The sequence below is a fragment of the Panthera onca genome, chromosome E2, assembly GCF_046562875.1.
Source record: "Panthera onca isolate mPanOnc1 chromosome E2, mPanOnc1 haplotype 2, whole genome shotgun sequence".
Classification (NCBI taxonomy): Eukaryota; Metazoa; Chordata; class Mammalia; order Carnivora; family Felidae; genus Panthera; species Panthera onca.
The window spans coordinates 3702928-3724659 of NC_138353.1; the positions used below are offsets into that span (position 1 = coordinate 3702928).

Genomic DNA, 21732 nt, shown 5'->3' on the forward strand with positions numbered 1-21732 from the left:
CTGGACTGTTCTGCCATTAAACTGTGGACTCTCCTTCCCAACCATGGTTGGGTTGTCTTGACTGGCTCTTGTCTTTCCCCTTTCACTGAAACCAGCTTATATCCCACATTGTAGATATCACTCCACACCTCCATATACCATCACACTCTGGCACAGTTTTAGGTAACCCATTTTCCTCCACTTCTAATCACCATGTACCTTGAGGTCCATGAAGAGGTCTCCATCCCTTCAGTTCAGATAATGCAGGCTGTCTTATTTTATTTTATTTTTTGAGATTATCAAATGAATTATTTATTTATTTATTTATTTATTTATTTATTTATTTATTTTTAATATGGAATTTATTGTCAAATTGGTTTCCATACAACACCCGGTGCTCATCCCAACAGGTGCCCTCCTCAATGCCCATCACCCACCCTCCCCTCCCTCCCACCTCCCATCAACCCTCAGTTTATTCTCAGTTTTTAAGAGTCTCTTATGGTTTGCCTCCCTCTCTCTCTAACTTTTTTTTTTTCCTTCCCTTCCCCCATGGTCTTCTGTTAAGTTTCTCAGGATCCACAAAAGAGAGAAAACATATGGTATCTGTATTTCTCTGTATGACTTATTTCACTTAGCATAACACTCTCCAGTTCCATCCACATTGCTACAAAAGGCCATATTTCATTCTTTCTCATTGCCAAGTAGTATTCCATTGTATATATAAACCACAATTTCTTCATCCATTCATCAGCTGATGGACATTTAGGCTCTTTCCATAATTTGGCTATTGTTGAAAGTGCTGCTATAAACATTGGGGTACAAGTGCCCCCATGCATCAGCACTCTTGTATCCCTTGGGTAAATTCCTAGGAGTGCTATTGCTGGGTCATAGGGTAGATCTATTTTCAATTTTTTGAGGAACTTCCACACTGTTTTCCAGAGTGGCTGCACCAGTTTGCATTCCCACCAACAGTGCAAGAGGGTTCCCGTTTCTCCACATTTTCCCAATTTGTTCATTTTAGCCACTCTAACCGGCGTGAGGTGATATCTCAGTGTGGTTTTGATTTGTATTTCCCTGGTGAGGAGTGATATTGAGCATCTTTTCATGTGCCTGTTGGCCATCTGGATGTCTTCTTTCAAGAAGTGTCTATTCATGTTTTAATGCAGGCTGTTTTAAAGAATCATAAATCAGGTAAAAAGACGCAGCCTGAATGAGATAAATCCACAAAATACCCAACAACTTCTATGCATCACTTCACTTCCATCACCTGGTCTGCACTGCCTCTGAGAAACCCACTGTGCAAAATGCTAATTTGTGGCATTGACCAGTGTCTCTGGTGTATCTTCTCCCTTCATAAGCAATAACAAAGTGCCACTGTGAGGTTCCCGATGGGGAGCCATGTGCAGAACTGATGTCACAAAACAGTACAAGCCAACATAGGATCCCTTTAATGCCACTCTGCTGGCCCCAAAGTGCACTGATGTTTCCCAGTATTTGATGTGTAATGTAACAATTGTTTCTACTTCTGTTTATGGCAGTTTCAGTGAAATCACAAGACCGAAGCTCCAGCACATCCAGATGAGATGCAAAGAGAAAAAGTATAATATCAATCATGGGAGAGGGACGTGAGCACACTACCTAATACATTACTTGTAGGATGCAAGTTACATGAAATTGAGAGACGGGATTATACTTCTCTCCTTACAGCGAGAGACACATAGCTGTGATCTCTTGTAGCTTGAACTACACACTTTAGTAGCTGTGTACTACTGCTCTTGTAGCTGTGAACTACAAACTTTAGAGATTATACATACATACCAGAATTCATTCACAAGAACACTGACAAGAGATACTCATATTAACAAAAAATCATCATCAGATTATATGCACAGGCAAGAAAAGAGGAAACACAGAAAACTTATGATCTATGTAGGATGTACAAAATTGTACATTCTATATCTGTAAAAATACACCAATAGATTGCAAATGATCGTGTATTTTTATGTTCAAACATGAGAGTGAAAATGTAAGATTATGAAAACCAGGATTATTCTATCCTCATTTAATATGATCTTATCTTATTGATGACATCTATAAAGACCTTATTTCCAAAAAACATGTATTCACAGGTACCTGGGATGAAGACTTGAATGTATCATTTGGGTGACATAATTCAATCACAAAAGCAACCCAATATACACAGGGATGAATTAAGCAGAGAAGGTGCAATATTTACATGTTAGGTTTTTTGTTTTTTTTTTTTTTAATATGCTGAAAGAAATTTGAAAAGACCTAAGTCAGTGGAATGGCATCCCAGGATCACAGCTTGGAAGAAGTGATGTGGTAAAAGTGATGATACCTACTCTCCCAGGCAATCTACCAGATCAATTCAATCCCTATCAAAGTCCCAAAGGCTGTTTCAGCAGAAATGAAAAAGACAAATCTTTAATGCAAAGTTTGCAAAAGGGGGCACCTCAGTGGCTCGGTCGGTTCAGCGTATGACTTCTGCTCAGGTCAATATCTCACAGTTCATGAGTTGGAGCACCACATCGGGCTCACTGCTGTCAGCATAGAGCCTGCTTCAGGTTCTGTCTCCCTCTCTCTCTGCCCTTACCCTGCTTGCTCTCTCTCAAAAATAAACAAACATGTTTAAAAAACTTTGCAAAAGACTCACAATGCCCAAAATCTAGAAAAGGGTGAAGTTGGAGAACACACTTCTTGATTTCAAACTTACTAAAAACAGTGTAATCAAACAGGGTGCTATTGGCATCAACACAGATACACTGATGCATGGAACATTTTTGGAGTATGAGATATAAACCTATACATATGATAAGTTGACTTTTGACAAAGGTACCAAGACCAGTCAGTGAAGAAAGAATAATCTCTTCCACAGATTTGTTGGGAAAACTGGATATCCACCTGCAAGAGAATGAAGCTGGATCCTTACACATTACACACAAAAATTAGCTGTAAATGGATTGACATAAGAGCTCAAGTTCTACAGTCCAACAGAAGAACATAGACTAAACTTTCATAACTTTGACTTGACAACAGTTCCTTCAATATCACACCAAAAAGATAAGTAGTAAAAGAAACAAAACAGATCAATTGAATTTCATAAAAATTAAATATATATGTGCAGTCAACAGTGGAAAAGACAGGGGTGCCTGGGTGGCTCAGTTGGTTGAGCGTTCTACTTTGGCTCAGGTCATGATCTCATAGTTCATGAGTTCGAGCCCCGCATCTGGCTCTGTGCAGACAGCTAGGAGCCTGAAGTCGGCTTCGAGTTCTGTGTCTCCCTCTCTCTCTGCCCCTCCCCCACTCACATTCTGTCTTTCTCTCAAAAATGAATAAACATTAAAAAAATTAAAGAAAGTGGAAACGACAGCCTATAAAATAGTAGGAAATATTTACAAACCAAATATCTAACCAGAGAGTAGTATTCACAATATATAAAGAACACCTTTAACTCAACAGCAAAAACAAACAAAAAATCAACTTAAAAAATTAGTCAAGTGGCTTGAACAGACATTTTCACAAACAGGATACACAAATGGGCAGCAAGCATATGAAAAGAGTCTCAGCTGATTCATCATTAGGAAATTCAAATAAAAGCACAATGAGATACGACTTCGCTCCCACTATATTGGCTATAATTTGGAAAAAAAAAATACAAGTGTCATTGAGGATGTGGAGGAATCTGAACCCTCACATTTTGCTTTTGGAAATGTGAAATGGATCGGCCACTGTGGAAAACCCTTTGGCAGATCATTAAAAAGTTAAACCCAGAATTACCATATAACCAGGAAATTTCACTTCTAGGCATAAGTTTTAGTTCTGCAACATAGATAATTCTAGAAATCCCTGTGCAACCACATGCCAGTAGCAAACAATATGTTAGTGGAACAGAAACCTGCAAAGAGAGTAGATCTCATGATAAGTGCTCTTACCACAATGAAAAACAGAAATAAAAAAGAATTGCATACAAGTAATCAAGCACACAGTTACGCATGTATGCTCACAAACGACTCACAAGAGACAAAAAGTGGCAATAATCCAAATGTCCACCAACAGATATATGGATGAACAAACAAACAAAACGAAAATATGCATTAATTGCCTCCAATTTGTACTTTGCACCAAGTGAAAGACAGGATTCACAGTGTGGACAAAGAGCTAATCTGGGGGACAAGAGGCAGTGACGAGGCAGGAATGACTCAGGTTTTGATGGAGGGAAGGTGCTGCTGTTACAGGAAGAGAAGGTCAGAGAGAGAAAGTGTGAAAGAGAAACAAACCTACAAACCCAAGCCCAGATCCAGGGGTGGTTCCCTCTGCAAGTCAGTGAACAGTATTATAAAAGTGTTCCCCATCCTTCTTCTCTTGGGGTCACCCAGCCTGTGACAGCCCCATTGGGTCCTCCTGTCAACCGAGGCAGGTGTGGGACACCTCTCAATTCCTCACTCCCACATCTCACATGATGACAGTCCAGACAGCCCTGCCCTGGAACCCTCTTTCCATGACCCTGTCCAGCACCACAGTAAAGCACAAAGACTCAAGACATCATGTTGGAGTTACCATATCAGCTTCCTTCTGGTCCCCACTCCAGACCTCACCCCTTGATGCACTGTTTTATTCTCATGATCCCAAACATACCTGTCTCGACCCTCCTCTGCACAAAACCCACCCACTTGTCTCCACCTTCCTCCCATGAGACCCACGTGTCTATACCTGATACTCCACGTGCTGATGACCAGGCAGGGCCTGCTTCTCCCCACAGGCAAACTCACCCCAGTTCACCTCCTCCCTCCCCAGACACCACACACACTAGGTTATAATTACACATGTGTCCTCCTGGGATGTACTCACTGAGCCCATCTGAACACAGCAGACTACTTCCCAAACCTCTGAGGCCCTGAAAACAACAAAGAACTCTCGCTGCCTCTTCCCACTCAGCTATGAATGTATTTGTTACAGGGAGCGTGTGAGTGGATCCCAAGAACCCACAACACCACGTGGAATGCAGATCAGCTCATCACGCAGTGGTTAGATTAAGGTCAGAGGGTTAACACTGCTGGCTATCAACACCATCCTTCTACAGAACATGAATCTCCAGTGCTTGGTGACATGACCAGATGTGGTAACTACTCACTAAACGTTGGTTGTTTCCCAGGGTGGTGGAAAGAAGGAAGAAACTTTCCATTTACAGAACTCAGGAAAGGGAAGGGTCTCACCCAGATCACACAGCCTCTACAAGAGGTACAGGCAGAACTAGAACTGAAATTGGACCAACTCCCAGGCCCGGTTCTCCCTCCCCCACGTCGTGCTCCAGGGCCAGATTCACTCTCTGGACTTGGGCTTGGTGGGGAGCAGGCAGAATTGGGGTCTTGTGAGACTCACATCTGGTCTGAAAGGTCACAGGGCCTCTGCCCTACAATTTTTAACTGAGATGGAGGTCATCAATACGGACATGAGGGTTACTTCAGAGATAGGATCCAACCACTACCCATTCGACGGTAGTGTGGGCATCCTATAGGTCTCTTGTCCCCCCCTATAGGTCCAAGATTGAACTGTAACTAGCATGCCTGGCCTCCTCTTGGCCCCCAGTGAGGGGATTTTGAGAAAGTTCATGATGAAAAAGTAGCTCCCCTTTCCTGTGGAATTTCTACATCAAAATTCCTCATATATGACATTCTGTGAATCTGTTCTTTCTGATCCTGTTATCCCCTCATGTGAGTAAGAAAGGATGAAAGAAGCTACAAAACAACCAGAACAACTAATTAAATGGCAGTAGTAAGTCTTCACATACCAGCAACCACTTCCAACGTAAATGGATTATCAAAAGACAGCATGACTGAGGGATAGAAAGAAATAACATCCAACTATAGGCTGCCTACGGAAGACTCACTTCAGCTTCAAGTCACAGGATGACTGAAAGGGAAAGGAGGTGCAGTGGAGTGAAAGCACAGATAATAAACGTTGTGAAAATGTAAGGTGTACAAGTGTTGATCGACTCACTTATAATCTGCAAGGTGATTGCCACCATGGCTTTAGCAAACTCCTCCCTCACATCACATAATTACCATCTCTTTATTTGTGGTGAGAATATTGAAGATCTATTCTCTCAGCAGCTTACAAGGATTTAATACAGTATTATTCCCTATAATCACTATGCTCTGCATTACATCTCCAGAATTCATTCATCTTATAACCGGAACCTTGTACCCTTTGACCATCATCTCCCCATTTCCCCCAGCCACACTGCCCCTGCTAAACACCGCTTTACTCTTCTTTGTTTCTGCTTCTAGGAGCTTAACTTTTTAAAATTCCACACATAAGTGAAATCATACATTATTTATTTGTCTTTCTCTGTCTGATCTGTTTCACTTAGTATAATGCCCTCAAGGTCCACCCTTGTTCCTGCACATGGCAGGAATTCTTTCTTTCTCATGACTGAATAAGATAGGTAGATAGATAGATAGGTAGGTAGGTAGATAGATAGATAGATAGATAGATAGATAGATAGATAGATAATGTACCACATATTTTTATCCATTCATCCGTTGATGGGCATTAATTGATATGGTTGTTTCCAGGTCTCGGCTATATGTTCATGGGAGTGTAGACACCTCTTCAAGATCCTGTTTTCATTTCCTTTGGATACATACCCAAAAGTGAGATTAACAGAACATCTAGAAGTTCCATTTTTAATTTTTTTTGGAAAACTCCCTATTGCTTTCCATACTTGGCTCCACCAAGGTATATCCTCACCAACAGTGTACGGGATCTTCTTTTCTCTACATCTTCACCAGCATTGTTGTCTCTTCTCTCTTTGATAATGGCCATACTGGTGTGAGGTGATATCTCATGGTGGGTTTGATTTGCATTTCTTTGGTGATTAGCAACATCCAATGTGTTACTGACTGACGTTTCTCAAGTAGACTCCAGAACTCTCCCAGCGCTGTTTATGTTCATGGGTAGCTGTCCAGTTGTTGAAATTTGCAGGGGGACAGAGTCTGTGGTCTCCACGTCACCATTTCTGTGACATCACTCTGAGCATGTACCATTTCTCCTTTTTTAAAAAAATGTTTATTTATTGGGGAGCCTGGGTGGCTCAGTCAGTTAAGCCTTCAACTTCAGCTCGGGTCATGATCTCACAGTTCTTGGGTTTGAGCTGACAGGTTTGAGCTGTGCTGACAACTCAGAGCCTGGAACCTGCTTCAGATTCTGTGTCTCCCTCTCTGCCCCTCCCCTGCTCATGCTCTTTCTCTCTCTCTCTCAAAAATAAATAAACGTCAAAAGAATGTTTATTTATTTACTTTGAGAGAGACAGAAAGCCTGAACATGGAAGGAGCAGAGCGAGAGAGGAGAGAGAGAATCCCAAGGAGACCCCACACAGTCAGCACAAAGCCCCATGTGGGCCTCAAACACATGAGATCATGACCTGAACCAAAATCAACAGTTAGATGCTTAAACCACTGAGCCACCCAGGCACCCATGTATTGTCTATTCATAAATAAATTTCCTTTTCATCCACAGATTCTATCTGACAAATGTTGCATTAAGTTTCCAATTATGTATTGATTTATGCCTTACATAGTTCAAGGAGATGTGATTAGATCAATTGTAGTTCATAAGTGCTGCATCTTATATGTGAATGAATTATTTAAATAGAAAAAAATAACTTCTTTATAAAAGCATTTTTGTTTTATATTCAATTTTGGTTATAGCTAGCAGCTAATTTCACTAAATAATAACACCACAGACCGACACTTTATTGATTTAGAACATGTTTAATGCTTTTGTTTTAGATGAGATTTATTGTGAGTACATTTGAGTCTTCTTATGGAGGTGGTGATTTGATCTAATCCTTGAGGAGATGAGTTAATCTGTGGATGTGTGGTAATATATTAACACTTTTGAATTATCACTGCCACTTTACTGAAGGACTGGTTTATTATGTATTAAGATACCCTGCCTCTCATAGCTTACTTTTGACTGTCCAGTCTTCTTTTTGTTAGATGAAGATTTACATGTTTTCCAAACAAGCAAAGATAAAAAGGAGAGAAACAAGAAAACCCCAGACTCCTAAATACAGAGACAAACTGGTGGTTGCTGAAAGGGAGGTGGTGAAGGGATTAAGAACACACCCTGATGAACACTGAGTAATGGACAGAATTGTTAAATCATTATACTGGACACCTGACACTAAAGTAACTCCGTATGTTAATTCTACCTGAATTTAAAAATACAAATTTAAATTAAAAAATAAACAATTAGCTGAAAAGAAGATTTTGTTTTGTTTTGTTTTCTACAATTACATGAACCAGTTTGAAAGCTATACATTGTACTTTTTTTTTCAATATATGAAATTTATTGTCAAAATGGTTTCCATACAACACCCAGTGCTCATCCCAAAACGTGCCCTCCTCAATACCTATCACCCACCCTCCCCTCCCTCCCAACCCCCATCAACCCTCAGTTTGTTCTCAGTTTTTAAGAGTCTCTTATGCTTTGGCTCTCTCCCACTCTAACCTCTTTTTTTTTTTTCCTTCCCCTCCCCCATGGGTTTCTGTTAAGTTTCTCAGGATCCACATAAGAGTGAAACCATATGGTATCTGTCTTTCTCCGTATGGCTTATTTCACTTAGCATCACACTCTCCAGTTCCGTCCACGTTGCTACAAAAGGCCATATTTCATTCTTTCTCATTGCCACGTAGTACTCCATTGTGTATATAAACCACAATTTCTTTATCCATTCACCAGTTGATGGACATTTAGGCTCTTTCCATAATTTGGTTATTGTTGAGAGTGCTGCTATAAACATTGGGGTACAAGTGGCCCTATGCATCAGTACTCCTGTATCCCTTGGGTAAATTCCTAGCAGTGCTATTGCTGGGTCATAGGGTAGGTCTATTTTTAATTTTCTGAGGAACCTCCACACTGTTTTCCAGAGTGGCTGCACCAATTTGCATTCCCACCAACAGTGCAAGAGGGTTCCTGTTTCTCCACATCCTCTCCAGCATCTATAGTCTCCTGATTTGTTCATTTTGGCCACTCTGACTGGCTTGAGGTGATATCTGAGTGTGGTTTTGATTTGTATTTCCCTGATAAGGAGCGACGTTAAGCATCTTTTCATGTGCCTGTTGGCCATCCGGATGTCTTCTTTAGAGAAGTGTCTATTCATGTTTTCTGCCCATTTCTTCACTGGGTTATTTGTTTTTCGGGTGTGGAGTTTGGTGAGCTCTTTATAGATTTTGGATACTAGCCCTTTGTCCGATATGTCATTTGCAAATATCTTTTCCCATTCCGTTGGTTGCCTTTTAGTTTTGTTGGTTGTTTCCTTTGCTGTGCAGAAGCTTTTTATCTTCATAAGGTCCCAGTAATTCATTTTTGCTTTTAATTCCCTTGCCTTTGGGGATGTGTCGAGTAAGAGATTGCTATGGCTGAGGTCAGAGAGGTCTTTTCCTGCTTTCTCCTCTAGGGTTTTGATGGTTTCCTGTCTCACATTCAGGTCCTTTATCCATTTTGAGTTTATTTTTGTGAATGGTGTGAGAAAGTGGTCTAGTTTCAACCTTCTACATGTTGCTGTCCAGTTCTCCCAGCACCATTTGTTAAAGAGACTGCCTTTTTTCCATTGGATGTTCTTTCCTGCTTTGTCAGAGATTAGTTGGCCATACGTTTGTGGGTCTAGTTCTGGGGTTTCTATTCTATTCCATTGGTCTATGTGTCTGTTTTTGTGCCATATACATTGCACTTCTAATTTTAGGTAGTTACATGTTATTATAGGAATTCTCATTTATAATTTTGAACAATTTTTTAATTCCTCCTCTCTTTTAGTAAAAGGACCCAAACTTTGGCTCAACTCTTAGTACTTACATTTCTCAAAAGCTCTGTCATTCTGTCTCTCTCTCACCTACACATTTCGGTATTTGGATTCAGCTAATATTTTGATTCAGCTTCCTTAAGTACAAATGTATATGTGTAAGGATATATACATGTAATTTTCCAATGTTTATATCTTTGCCATTTTCCCTCACTATCTCATATTATTTCCTTCATTTCAGATTTTTTGTTCTTCTAACTGAATTACACCATGTAGTGTTGCTTTCACTGAGTGTGAAATCAGTAAAACAGATGAGACTTTGCAGCTCTGAAATGCCTTATTTTATTTTTTTATAACCATATTTCAGTAGTACCTTAAATTCTATCTAAACACCAGAACAAAATGGCCAACAAGATTTTAAAGAAATGACTATTAGTACAAACAAGCTTTCAAAATAGGCATTACACTTATAAACTTTTTAATTATATGAGGTTGGGAAAAGATTGGATAGTATGGGAGACTTTGGAAGCCACCACAAAGATTTCCTTTGGCAGATAGTGTTCTCTCTCTTTATCCAGATACTTCATAATTTTTTTTGTTTTCAAGGAGAGGACAAAATGCACATGCTTGGAGGGGAAATCAATCTGGTGGTTGAGGAAAGAACCCACAACCCCTCCTCATCTCTCTTGAAGGCACACCCTGACCTGGTGACTTTAACATGTGGGACATGAGTCCTAACAGGGCAGATGGGGTGACCTGATTCCACAGAATTTACGAATTTGTCTCTGCAGATGCTTTCACTATTGGCCTCAGTAGTAATTTGGCTCAGTATACAATTCCCTACCAACACTTCATTCCTTGGGGATATTTGTCAGTAGCTTCTGGCACCCATTTTTACCTTTGGGAAATGTGGCCTGGAGGTGGCCTTTGCACTTTCCCCAGGAAGTAATTTTAGGACGTTTCTGCAGACCCAACAAGCCTCTGTTGCATATTTTTCAATTGAGGTGAAATTCACAAAGAATAACATTAACCATTTTTACAGGTACAATTCAATGTACGATTTTTAAAATCTAGGGGCGCCTGGGTGGCGCAGTCGGTTAAGCGTCCGACTTCAGCCAGGTCACGATCTCGCGGTCTGTGAGTTCGAGCCCCGCGTCAGGCTCTGGGCTGATGGCTCGGAGCCTGGAGCCTGTTTCAGATTCTGTGTCTCCCTCTCTCTCTGCCCCTCCCCCGTTCATGCTCTGTCTCTCTCTGTCCCAAAAATAAATAAAAAACGTTGAAAAAAAAAATTTAAAAAAAAAAATCTAATTTACCCTGGATTTCTTCATTTTACTATGAAGTGTCAACATACGGGTTTTATTTTTAAATGTGCATCCACTACCATTTAAATCGTCTTTCCTCATCTTTGGAAAATACTCAAATTACTTGCCTCTTGGGCAGTTGGGAGACAGCATTCTCCGTCCTTTCTTCCTGACACAGTAGATGTGACCTTGGCCCTCCTCATTCTACTCCCAAGTACCTGAAGTCTCCATTTCTGGCCTATTCCGCAGTCTGGAAAGTTTCCTCAATATTGTGTTCCAGCTTCCTGACAAACTCTCCAGGCAGGTCTTCCCCTTGACAGAATGAAAGCTTAGAACGTATTCATTCAACCGGATTCTTCACCATTAAAATTTCTGACTCATTTCTATCATTGCCTCTTCAAGTATCAATCATATTCTTTTCTCAAAAATGCAAGTTCCAGGGGCACCTGGGTGGAACAATAGGTTGAGTGTTCCACTTTGGCTCTGGTCATGAGCTCGTGCTTTGTGAATCTGAGCCCTGCACTTGGTTCACTGCTGTCAGCCCACAGTCCACTTCCGATCCTCTGTCCCCCTCTCTCTGCCCATCCCCCACTCTTTCCTGTTCTCTCTCTCAAAAATAAAGATTTTGCTTTAAAATTCAAGTTCCTCCATCATCTTTCTGATATGAAACACATACCTAATTTAAGATAAGTCTACATATTCCTGGCACTGTATGTCCATGGATATATTAGCAGAATTCTCAATGAGCATTAAGATTGACTTTGTAGCACTGTTTCTTCTTATCAAGACTCCTCTTTGCAGTATACTCCTGTTGGGAGGGCTGAATTTCCACACACCTTACTTTCCACAAAGGTTTCCTCCTACAGCTGCACTGGGAGTCATTCACGATTAGGTAGCCATGCCTGCAGTTGTTTTGCCCTGTGACATCCACTCCCACAAACTTAGTGTCCACACATAGGTGTGTCTTGCAGGAATGGGTCCAATGTAGGGCTCACACTCACAGAGGTCCACGTCTTCCTGCACTACAGTGAATTCTCTTCTGCATACATGGGGCCATGGCTCAGTGCTGACCACGGCTGGTTCCGTTGGCAAAAATATCCCAGTGCCCAACCATAAAAATGGAGAAGGGAGCAACACAGCCTCCAAACTCACCAGAGATCTGATCCCATCCTTGCCTGTGAAGACCTGGGGTTCCTCTCATGTCCACACAGAGGGGAAACATCCACACTGATGACCCCTTGTTGGTCCCAGACACCAGTGGCCACTCAGCTTTGACCTCTTGTATCTGTTGAGGTTCCTCAATTTGGGAACTTTCTTTTCTCCTCTTCTGCACTTGGCTGTGACTACATTTTTCAGAAATATGATAAATAGCATCTCTCGGTGTTAGGAACGAACCAGGGCTCTTGAGTGAGCCCATCCATTGTCTACCTAGACAGTAGAGTGAGACAACGCATCCTCTCATGCACCTCTTCCAAACTCTTCATCTGGCCTGAAATTAGTGATGACTGAGCCACCCCATGAACATGACAGCATGGGCCCCACACCTGCTCTGAGCACTAGGGTTCATGACAAACCTCTCCCAAGGAGGAAACTCAGGCTCAGAGACTGGATGATATTTCTCAAAGTCACACAGTCACTAGATGATAGTTGAATCTTTTTTTTTTTTTTTTTGATAGTTGAATCTTTACACAAAGGTCAGTTTTCCGTTCATATCCAGAGCACAAACCCAACCGACTGAGCCCGAAGCTGAAGGCAGGACCAGAGCAATGCGGGGACACTTGCGAACAGAAACAAGGGGCACCGGGGGCTACGTTTCTAACAAGATGTGTGGGCGCTGTTGCAAGAAAAGGGAAATCCATGATGAGGGCTCTTGGCAGGGAGAAAACCCACAATCAGGGACCAGGAGAAGAGTCATGTTTTCTCACCATATTCCCCCGTTTTCCTCCTTGAACTCATTGTCACAGTGAAGCTGAACTCGGCCAGCACAGTTAGCTGTTCAATGCATGCACTGCCGTGAGGCCTGCAAAGCTGGCTGGCCAGGATGCAACACACTGCACATGGGTCTTTGTGATTTCCTGCTGGTGGGGGGAGCAAGCAAAGTCACAGGCTGCGCATGCGTCTCTGGGATTTCCTGCTGGTGGGGGGAGCAAGTGAAGTCACAGGCTTCGCATGCGGCTTGGGATTTCCTGTTGGTGGGGGGAGCCAGCTGAGGCACAGTCTGCACAACTTCCATCCCACACTCCTTTCCTGAAATATGTTTTGACAAATCAATATTTGTATTTACCTCATTGTGAATGAGGGAAGTAGGATGATGCCACCACTGTTTACACAGGACTCCAAAAAGCAGACTCATTTCAGGACGGGAATGTTGAAAGGAATTCTCCAGTGTGAGCAAAGGCTTCTTCCACCTGCTCTTGCCTCCTCCCAGCATTCTCTGTTGGGGCCTGTATTTGAGGATCCTGTACTGTTGATGATTCCTCTGTGGGGTGAGCGATTGGTGATTCTTGACCGAGAGGTGTAGCGAGCAAGCTCCCCCTTCTGGCTTCACGATCCTTTTTTTGTGGGGTTTCTCAGTATTAACCTTCACACTTCTCCCAACTTGAGAGTACCTTGAGACTGTCTGATCCAAACATGAGAGTCAGTTTCACACACATGCAGACGCACATGGGAGAGATGCCCATAGCTAACAGCACGAGATTTCGTCTGTTTGAGCCCACACAGGGCGGGGTTACTCAATCTGGACCAGGGGCACGTATTCCAGATTTCCATCCAAAAACATGGGGGAAGGGAGCCTCAGCTTCCAACCTTTGCCTGGAGCCCGGATACTTCCCCTGTGAAAAGACACTGGGGTCCCTCTAGGGTCCACAAGGATGGAAAATCCCTCTCTATGACCCCTCCATGGTCCCAGGCACCAGTGGGAACTCAACTTTGTTCTCTCTTCCCTGCTGTGGTTCCAACTCCATTTTTGGAAATTTCATTTCCCGTTTCTCTGCATTTGTCCATGGCTGCATATTTCAGAATTACTGTGAGTGGCAACCTTGGCTTTCAGAACAGACCAGGTCTCCAGTGGGTGCATCAACCAAACAGCTGACTGCAGCGTCGGACCCCCGGATCCCATCACATCATCAGGACCCAACCCAGGCTCATCTTGCCTGGTCTGGAAACTCACAGTGACTCTTCACTCCTGTGCCCCTGGCACCAAATCCCCACAACTACCCCGGGGTTTGCAGTTCAGGACAAAATGCATCAGATGAGGAAACTGAGGCTCAGAGAGAGAACATTACCACCCAAGGCCATGTTGACAGTGAATGCTCCGGGAATATTTTGCTGAAGATGTTTTCCTTCAAAATGTAACCTCTACCCCAAATAAATGTCCCCTAAAGTTTACAGGCAGGACCCCAGAATGGCTAAGACAGCTTTGCCCCAGGAATGAGGGGCACTGAGAAGGCAGGAGGGACTCACAGCTGTGTTCCCAGGATGGGGAGTGGACGATGACACAGGAAGATAGAGAAGACGCTGAAGGCTGAGACAGAAAGAAAGCCCCCGGGCCCAGGTGAAGAGAGGGTTTACGTTTCCTTCCCTGTTTCCCTGTATTTCTCCTCTGTGTGCATGACCCTGATGACCTTGACCTGAGCCATGCAGAAATGTCACAGCTGTGTCTGCACTGACATGAGGCTGCAGAGGAGCCAGAACCCACACCCCCTGCAGCATCTCCGGAGCCTGGGGACCCTGTGGGAGGTGAGAACCCCCGGGGATGTGCTGAGAATGAAGGAGAACCCATAGGGGAGGATCTGGGAGGGAAGGACGTGCCCTGATCTCCTCACCTGGATGGGACATCTCAGGAAGCCTTGGGTCCACTTGCTGCAGCATCATGGACACCAGAGTTGGGCCCCTGGAGACAGGCTGTTCCCCTTCCTGTGGGGCTGCTGACGTGACAACCGCATGACCAGGAGGACCAGCCCCCAAGTGGCCACACCCTGTGCTTCTGTCTGTCCTGCGGGCACTGAGGTCCCTCCGCCTGCACAGCTGGGGCCAGAGGCAGAGACGCCATGACCCCCACCCTCACGGCCCTGCTCCTCCTCGGTGAGATCTCAGGAGGGGAGGGGATGCCCTAGTCTGGGAGGGACCCACCCCACAACCAGGCCCTGGGCAGTCAAAGACCTCAGGCACAGGATGGTCATCGGGAGGAGGGGTTCTGCTCAGGATTCGGGGCCATCCTCTCACAGAGACTCTCTTCCAGGTCTGAGTGTGGAACCCAGGACCCGAACGCAGGCAGGTGAGTGTGTCCCCAGGTGTTCCATCCCACCTCCTCACTGGGGCCGGGGGTCACCCACCAGGCAGCTGGGAATGGAGGACAATAGTTCTGGGTGGATGGAGAGGGGACGTCTGGGGGCTTGGGGCTGAGCTGGGAATTGGAGGTGGGAAAGGTCTTGTGACTCAGCCTCTGTGTCCTTCCAGGGACCCTCCCCACACCCTCCATCTGGGCTGAGCCAGGCTCTGTGGTCCCCTGGGGTAGCGCTGTGAACATCTGGTGTCAGGGGACCCTGGAGGCCCAGAAGCTCCATGTGTATAAAGAAGAAGGCTCAGTGTACCTGGACAGACAGCCCACACTAGAGCCTGGGAACAAGGCCAAGTTCTCCATCGCACACATGACAGATAGACATGCAGGACGGTATCACTGTTCCTATCAAAGCCCCGCTGGCTTGTCAGAGCGCAGTGACCCCCTGGAGCTGGTGGTGACAGGTGCGAGCCCCCTCAGGGTCCCCGCCCCAGGCTCTGCCTTCAGGGAGGGGGTCTGCTCCCAGAGCGTCTCCCTCTCACAGTCCAGCCCTGGGGGTATTGTGGGGGGTGGAATCTGAGCCCCATTTAACACGCCCCTTCCTCCTCTCCTAGGATTCCATGGCAAACCCCGTCTCTCAGCCCTGCCCAGCCCCGTCGTGACCTCAGGAGGGAAGGTGACCCTCCAGTGCACCTCATGGATGGGATTCCATAGGTTCGTCCTGATGAAGGAAGGAGAACCCAAACCCGCCTGGATCCTGGACTCCCAGCGACACACCAGTGGACAGTTCCAGGCCCTGTTTCTTGTGGGCCCTGTGACCCCCCGCGCCAGGTGGACATTCAGATGCCATGGCTATTTCAACAACACTCCCCAGTTGTGGTCACAGCCCAGTGACCCCCTAGAACTGCTGGTCTCAGGTGAGGGAGTCTGATTTTTGTTGCATCCATGTTTTGACCACCAGACAGGTTATGGAGGCTCTGCTTCCAGGGGAGCCCCAGATCAGAGGGTGGGGGGAGGAGACATGGGGATCTCACAGGTCAGAGAGACAGAATGTGAGAGACACTGAGACCTGGGGGTCAGGACAGGAGAAGAGAGGTTTGGGGAGAATCTGCTCCTCAATCCACGACTGGTTGTCTCCCAGGTGTGTCCAGGAAGCCCTCCCTCCTGACCCAGCAGAGCCCTGTCGTGACCCCTGGACAGAGGCTGACCCTCCAGTGTCGCTCTGACGTCGGCTATGACAGATTCGCTCTATACAAGGAGGCGGCACGTGACCTTCCCCAGCACCTTAGCCTACAGCCCCAGGCTGGGCTCTCGGGGGCCGACTTCCCCCTGGGCCCAGTGAGCAGCTCCCACGGGGGCCGGTACACATGCTATGGTGGACACAACCTCTCCTCCGAGTGGTCGGCCCCCAGTGACCCCCTGGACATCCTGGTCACAGGTGAGGGGACACGGGTTCAGTCAGGGCCCCAGACTCTGCACAGGCCCTGCTGGGGGCGTCCCAGGTGGTGGTGGCTGGGATCAGGGGTGTGGGGTCCCCAGGGAGGGAGAGAGACAGAGAGACAGGGGATGGGGAAGGGGAGAGACTCAGAGGACAGACAGACTCAGTTCAGAGCAAGGATGGACAGCCCTTCACCCGCCTTCCTCTCTCCAGGACAGCTCCTCTCCACACCCTCCCTCTCGGTGCAGCCGGGACCCATGGTGGCCTCAGGAGAGAATGTGACCCTGCTGTGTCAGTCCTGGAGCTTTGTGGACACTTTCCTTCTGTCCAAGGAGAGGGCAGCCGACCCTCCCCTGCGTCTTAGATCAAAGTACCAAGCTGGACATTACCAGGCCAAATTCTCCATGAGTCCTGTGACCTCAGCCCAGGGGGGGACCTACAGGTGCTATGGCTCATACAGCAACTTCCCCTACCTGTTGTCACACCCCAGTGACCCCCTGGAGCTCCAGGTCTCAGGTGAGGGGCCCCAGCCCTGTCCCCTCTGTGTCCCAATGTTGTCTTCAGGGCCCTGTGCCCAAGAGAGCCCTGGGCTGAGACATAATGGAAGGGGCTCAGGGGAAGTGTCACCCGAGGGGTCCGCCCCTCAGAGCACAGGAGGGAAACACGCCCCTCCCTCCCTGCCCCTTTCCTTGTCCCCGTCACCACAATTCTCCAGGTGGAGGAGGAGGGCCCTAGGGGCCGCAGGGCACATGAGGGAGAAGACTGTAAGCAGAGACAGGGTCTTGAAGGGAAACTCCAGCCCCCTCCTGTACTACTGCCTTTCTCCCCAGGATCCTCTGGAGAGCCCGGCCCCCCAGCCACAGATCCCAGCTCAACAGCTGGTGAGTCACAGTGGCTTCTGTCCAGGGCTTTCCTTCCCGTGTTTCAGAGATGCCAGGGCGGCCACCAGGCTCCAGGGGCTCTGAGGCCAGGGGGAGGAGGGCTGGGGTGGTCATGGCAGAGGGAGAGGGTGGGGGCCCAGCTGGGGAAGAGGCAGCCCCCTCTGCCCCCCCGCCCCCGACCCCAGGAGCCTCTGCGGGCAAGTGAAGGTCTCTGTCAGGAAGAGGCGGGTGGGTCCATGGGATCAGGGGTTGGTTACACCATCAGTTCAGGCACCTCTGGAGACACTGGCTTGGACACGCCCCTCCCCTGCCTGGGCCTCAGTTTCCCCAGGTGTAAAGGAGAGAGTCGTGGCCCAGATTAGATTTCCCCTCAGTTCTGGCCGTGGCTCTGGCCCCCTCCGGGGGGAGAGGAGGGCTCATGGGGAAGCCCCTCCGGGTCGGGATTCTATGGGGACCTGGCCCTCTGCAGCTATGGGATGACCCTGGAGGGGGAGGGACGGGAGGACAATGGCTGGGGGCCTTCAGGTAGTGAGGGGAATCTGGAAGGACCCTCGGCCCCAGACGAAGATGCTGGGACAGACCCGCCTGCAGATAAGGAGCCCAGAGCCCCAAGCTGGTGTCGGCCTGGCGGGGGGCAGCATGAGGAGAGCGCAGGGAACCCACAGCCCGGGTTCCAGTCCCACCCCTGCCGCCTCCACGCTGGGCCACCTGGGACACGTGATCAGCCTCCCTGTGCCTCACTTTCCTGTCTGTGGAGTGGGGGGGCGGGGGCGGGGCGGCAGTCCCCTGCTGTGTGACCCTTGACAGGGTCAGAGGTGAATGCCCAGAGCCCAGCACGTGCCTGGCACACAGCAGGCGCCCAGTTAAATGGCATCACTGGCTCCTTCACGGTGTGGCTCTGCCCAAGGTCCCAACCGGTACCTGTACGTCCTCATCGGGGCCGCGGGGGCCTTCGTCCTGCTGCTCTGCCTCCTCGTCGTCCTCCTCGTCCGTCGCTGGCATCAGGGCAAAGGCAGGAAGCCGGGTGAGAAGGGACGGGGGTGACCAGCCCCAGGGGGTGGTGGCTCTCCCGTGGGTGGATGGAGAGTGGCTCAGGGCACCAGCCAGAGGGAAACCAGATGCAGGAAAGGCCAGTGTAGAAAGACACTTCTGCAGAGTCTCACGTCGGAGAGGCTAGAAAGAAAACACGTAAGGTCGGCACCCATGTGCCAGTTGAAGGTGTTTTCCTCTTTTCCGTCTCGGGAGATGTTGAAACACGGGCAATATGTGTGAAGGGTTCCTTTCCTCTGGGATTATGTGGCGGGGGTCGTAACCTCCCAGCCCAGGGGGAGGCTGATTCCCAACTTCCTGCAGGGGCCGCAGACCCAGAGCCCCAGGACAGAGGCCTGCAGGACAGGTAACTCGTGCCCGCAGACCCCCGGGCCCCCACCCGCCTGCCCGTCTATGCCCCCTAACACCCCATCTCCTCCCCAGCTCCGGGCCAGCTGCCGCCACCCAGGAGGAGACCCTCTGTGAGAGGAGTGGGGGCGCCCCGGGGGGTGGGGGCTGGGAGGGGCTGGTGGCTGGGAGTGAGGACCGCGTTCCTGCACGTGTGGCCTCGGCCCCTCACCCGCCACTGGGGCCCCTGGACCGCGGGGTGGGGTGTGAGCCCAGGGGACCTTGCCAAGAGACACGCCCCCCTTTCTGCCCCAGCAGATGCCGCCGTGCAAGACGCACAGCCCGAGGAGGGGGTGGAGCTGGACCAGCGGGTGAGACCCCTGCTCCCGTGCAGACCCCGAGGGCCCTCCTGGTGCCAAACGTAAACCAACGGACACTCCTGTGTCCTCACACCACCCGGTCGTGGCGGTGTCCCACGGGTGCCCTCTCCCTCCTTGGGCACCCCGGGGCCTCTTGCCGTGACCTCGCGGGACCTCCCACATGCCCCCCGTGACTGGTCCTCACCCGCCGTCGGACTTCCGGTTGTTGGGGTGCTCGCTCAGGTCTCAAGAGGGTGCGTGAACACCCGCAGGTCTCTAGGCCCCGTTCGTTCATTTGCCCGGCAAATGTGCACGGAGAGCCCACCGTTTACCAGGCCCCACCTAGTGCTGCAGGCACGACAGTGAGCAAACCTGACCCACGCTCGGCGAGCTCACCTTGTGGGCGACAGACCATATGCGAGGAAGTGGGCAGTGTCCTGGAGTGCAAAGCGTGGCTGGGGAAAATAAGGCAGGAGGTGGGGGTAGCAGGCGCAAAGGTCCTTAGGCAGCAACATGCGTTTTCAGGAAGGTGGGGGTGACGGCCATGTGGTTGGAGCCAAATGAGCAAGAAAACAGTGTCAGGAACAGATTCAGAGCCGTAGGAAGCACCCAGATGCCCCAAGGCTCAGGAAGTCCCTGAGGAGTCCACCAGGAGATTGACCTAAGCTGCCTAAAAGTTCGAAAGCATCACTCTGGCAATAGTGTGGGAAACTCACCGAGGCTGTCGAGTGGGATCAAGGAGACGAATCTCCCCCTCACTGTCTGTCTCCAGCAGGACGCGGAGGATGGAGACCCCCAAGGAACGACATATGCCCAGGTGAGCCACCTTGAGTGATCTTGAATCAAGACTCAGTCGGGGACCGGCCACTTCTCCTTCCCCCCTGTGGGGGGGATTGCCGGACACAGAAGACAAACAAGCAGAGGAAGACAGGCAGATGGACAGTCAGGTGGGTCCTCTCTTCTCCAGGCTCCCAGGCTCCCCCCACGCTAACCACACACCTCCCCTCTCCCTCCGCCCACGGCAGGCTGCCGCATCTGACGCCCCCCCAGATGTGACCTACGTCCAGCTGAACCGCTTGACGCTCAGACGGGAGACGAGTGCACCCCATTCCTCCCAAGCCGGGGAGCCTCCAGCAGAGCCCAACGTGTATGCTGCTCTGGCCATCCGCTAGCCCAGGAAGGACCCACACCCCACACTCCAGGGAGGGGACCGCGGAGACCCCAGGAGGCGCGGGAGCTGCCCACAGAGGCCGCCTAATGGCCCCGGCCAGCCTGGACTCCTAACATAGACCAGTAAGAACTCCTGGGACCCTCTGGGAGTGACCGGATTCTGCCATCAAAGATATCTAGAGCCCCTACATTTTGGAAATAAAGCAACAGACTTCTCGATAATCCGTGAGCGAAATGAGAAACCCAAAATGGAAATGGGAGAATGCTTACGCTGAATAATGTAAATGTTACACATCAGACCTATGGCGCAGGAAAATTAGCAACCGGGAATGAACGTATTTCAAAAAAAAAGCCTAAAAAGTCAATGGCATAAACTATTGTACCAAGAATTTAGAAAAAATAGCAAATTATTCCAAATGAAGGTAGAAGGAAGGAAATTATAGCGATAAGAGTAGCTACTAATGAAGACAAACAAAAAATAGAGCATAATCAATAAAGCCCAAAACGTTTATTCGTGAAAACATGAAACATATTCATAAATCCTAGCCACGATGCCAAGAAAGACAGAGAGAGAGAGACAGACAGAGACAGAGAAAGAGGACATTATGAGCACAGCATCACATCCTATAGACTTTAAATACATAACAGAATTATTATGTTTATTTTTATTACTTATTATTATATTATTAACAATTTTGTGCTAATACATTAGAAAATGTAGAGGAAATGGACAATTCTCAAAAATGCAAAATGATGGAATAGGGATAAATAGAAACTCTAAATGCCGTATGTATAAAATATGTTGAATACACAAAGTTTTTTCCACAAAGTGAACTGAGTCTGGAAAGTTTCACTGATGAATGCCTCCAAACACTGATGTACTCATAAAAATACACACACACGTGCATGGACACACCTACATACATATGAACATGCAAACACACATGTGGACACACAGGCACAAATACACACATATAAACACAAACACGTGAACACACATGCATGCACAGACACATGGACACACCTACATGCACGTGAACACACCCAAACATGTGAACGCACATGTGAACACGTGGACACATATACGCCCACAAACACAGGAACACACACGCACACAGAGAC

The 21732-nt window shown here is 47.9% G+C and overlaps 1 protein-coding gene and 1 long non-coding RNA gene across 2 annotated transcripts in view; one reads left to right on the forward strand and one right to left on the reverse strand.

The window, feature by feature from the left end:
* The window catches only part of LOC132676324 (leukocyte immunoglobulin-like receptor subfamily B member 3), a 30870-nt gene extending 10038 nt beyond the window's left edge, over window positions 1-20832 (forward strand). Inside the window, 14 exon segments of the mRNA XM_081791426.1 lie at window positions 15038-15145; window positions 15148-15189; window positions 15347-15382; window positions 15565-15849; window positions 16000-16302; window positions 16527-16823; window positions 17037-17339; window positions 17654-17704; window positions 18612-18728; window positions 19058-19100; window positions 19178-19215; window positions 19397-19452; window positions 20213-20266; window positions 20268-20832. Of these exon segments, the coding sequence (XP_081647552.1) occupies window positions 15038-15145; window positions 15148-15189; window positions 15347-15382; window positions 15565-15849; window positions 16000-16302; window positions 16527-16823; window positions 17037-17339; window positions 17654-17704; window positions 18612-18728; window positions 19058-19100; window positions 19178-19215; window positions 19397-19452; window positions 20213-20266; window positions 20268-20612 (2078 nt within the window). The 3' untranslated portion in view covers window positions 20613-20832.
* Window positions 11105-15029, reverse strand: LOC144614694 (uncharacterized). The gene is made up of 3 exons (XR_013552690.2): window positions 14931-15029; window positions 13391-13722; window positions 11105-13353 (listed from the first exon to the last, which is right to left on the reverse strand). It is a non-coding gene; the product is annotated as an uncharacterized LOC144614694 (long non-coding RNA).
* Window positions 20833-21732: the final 900 nt, after the last annotated feature.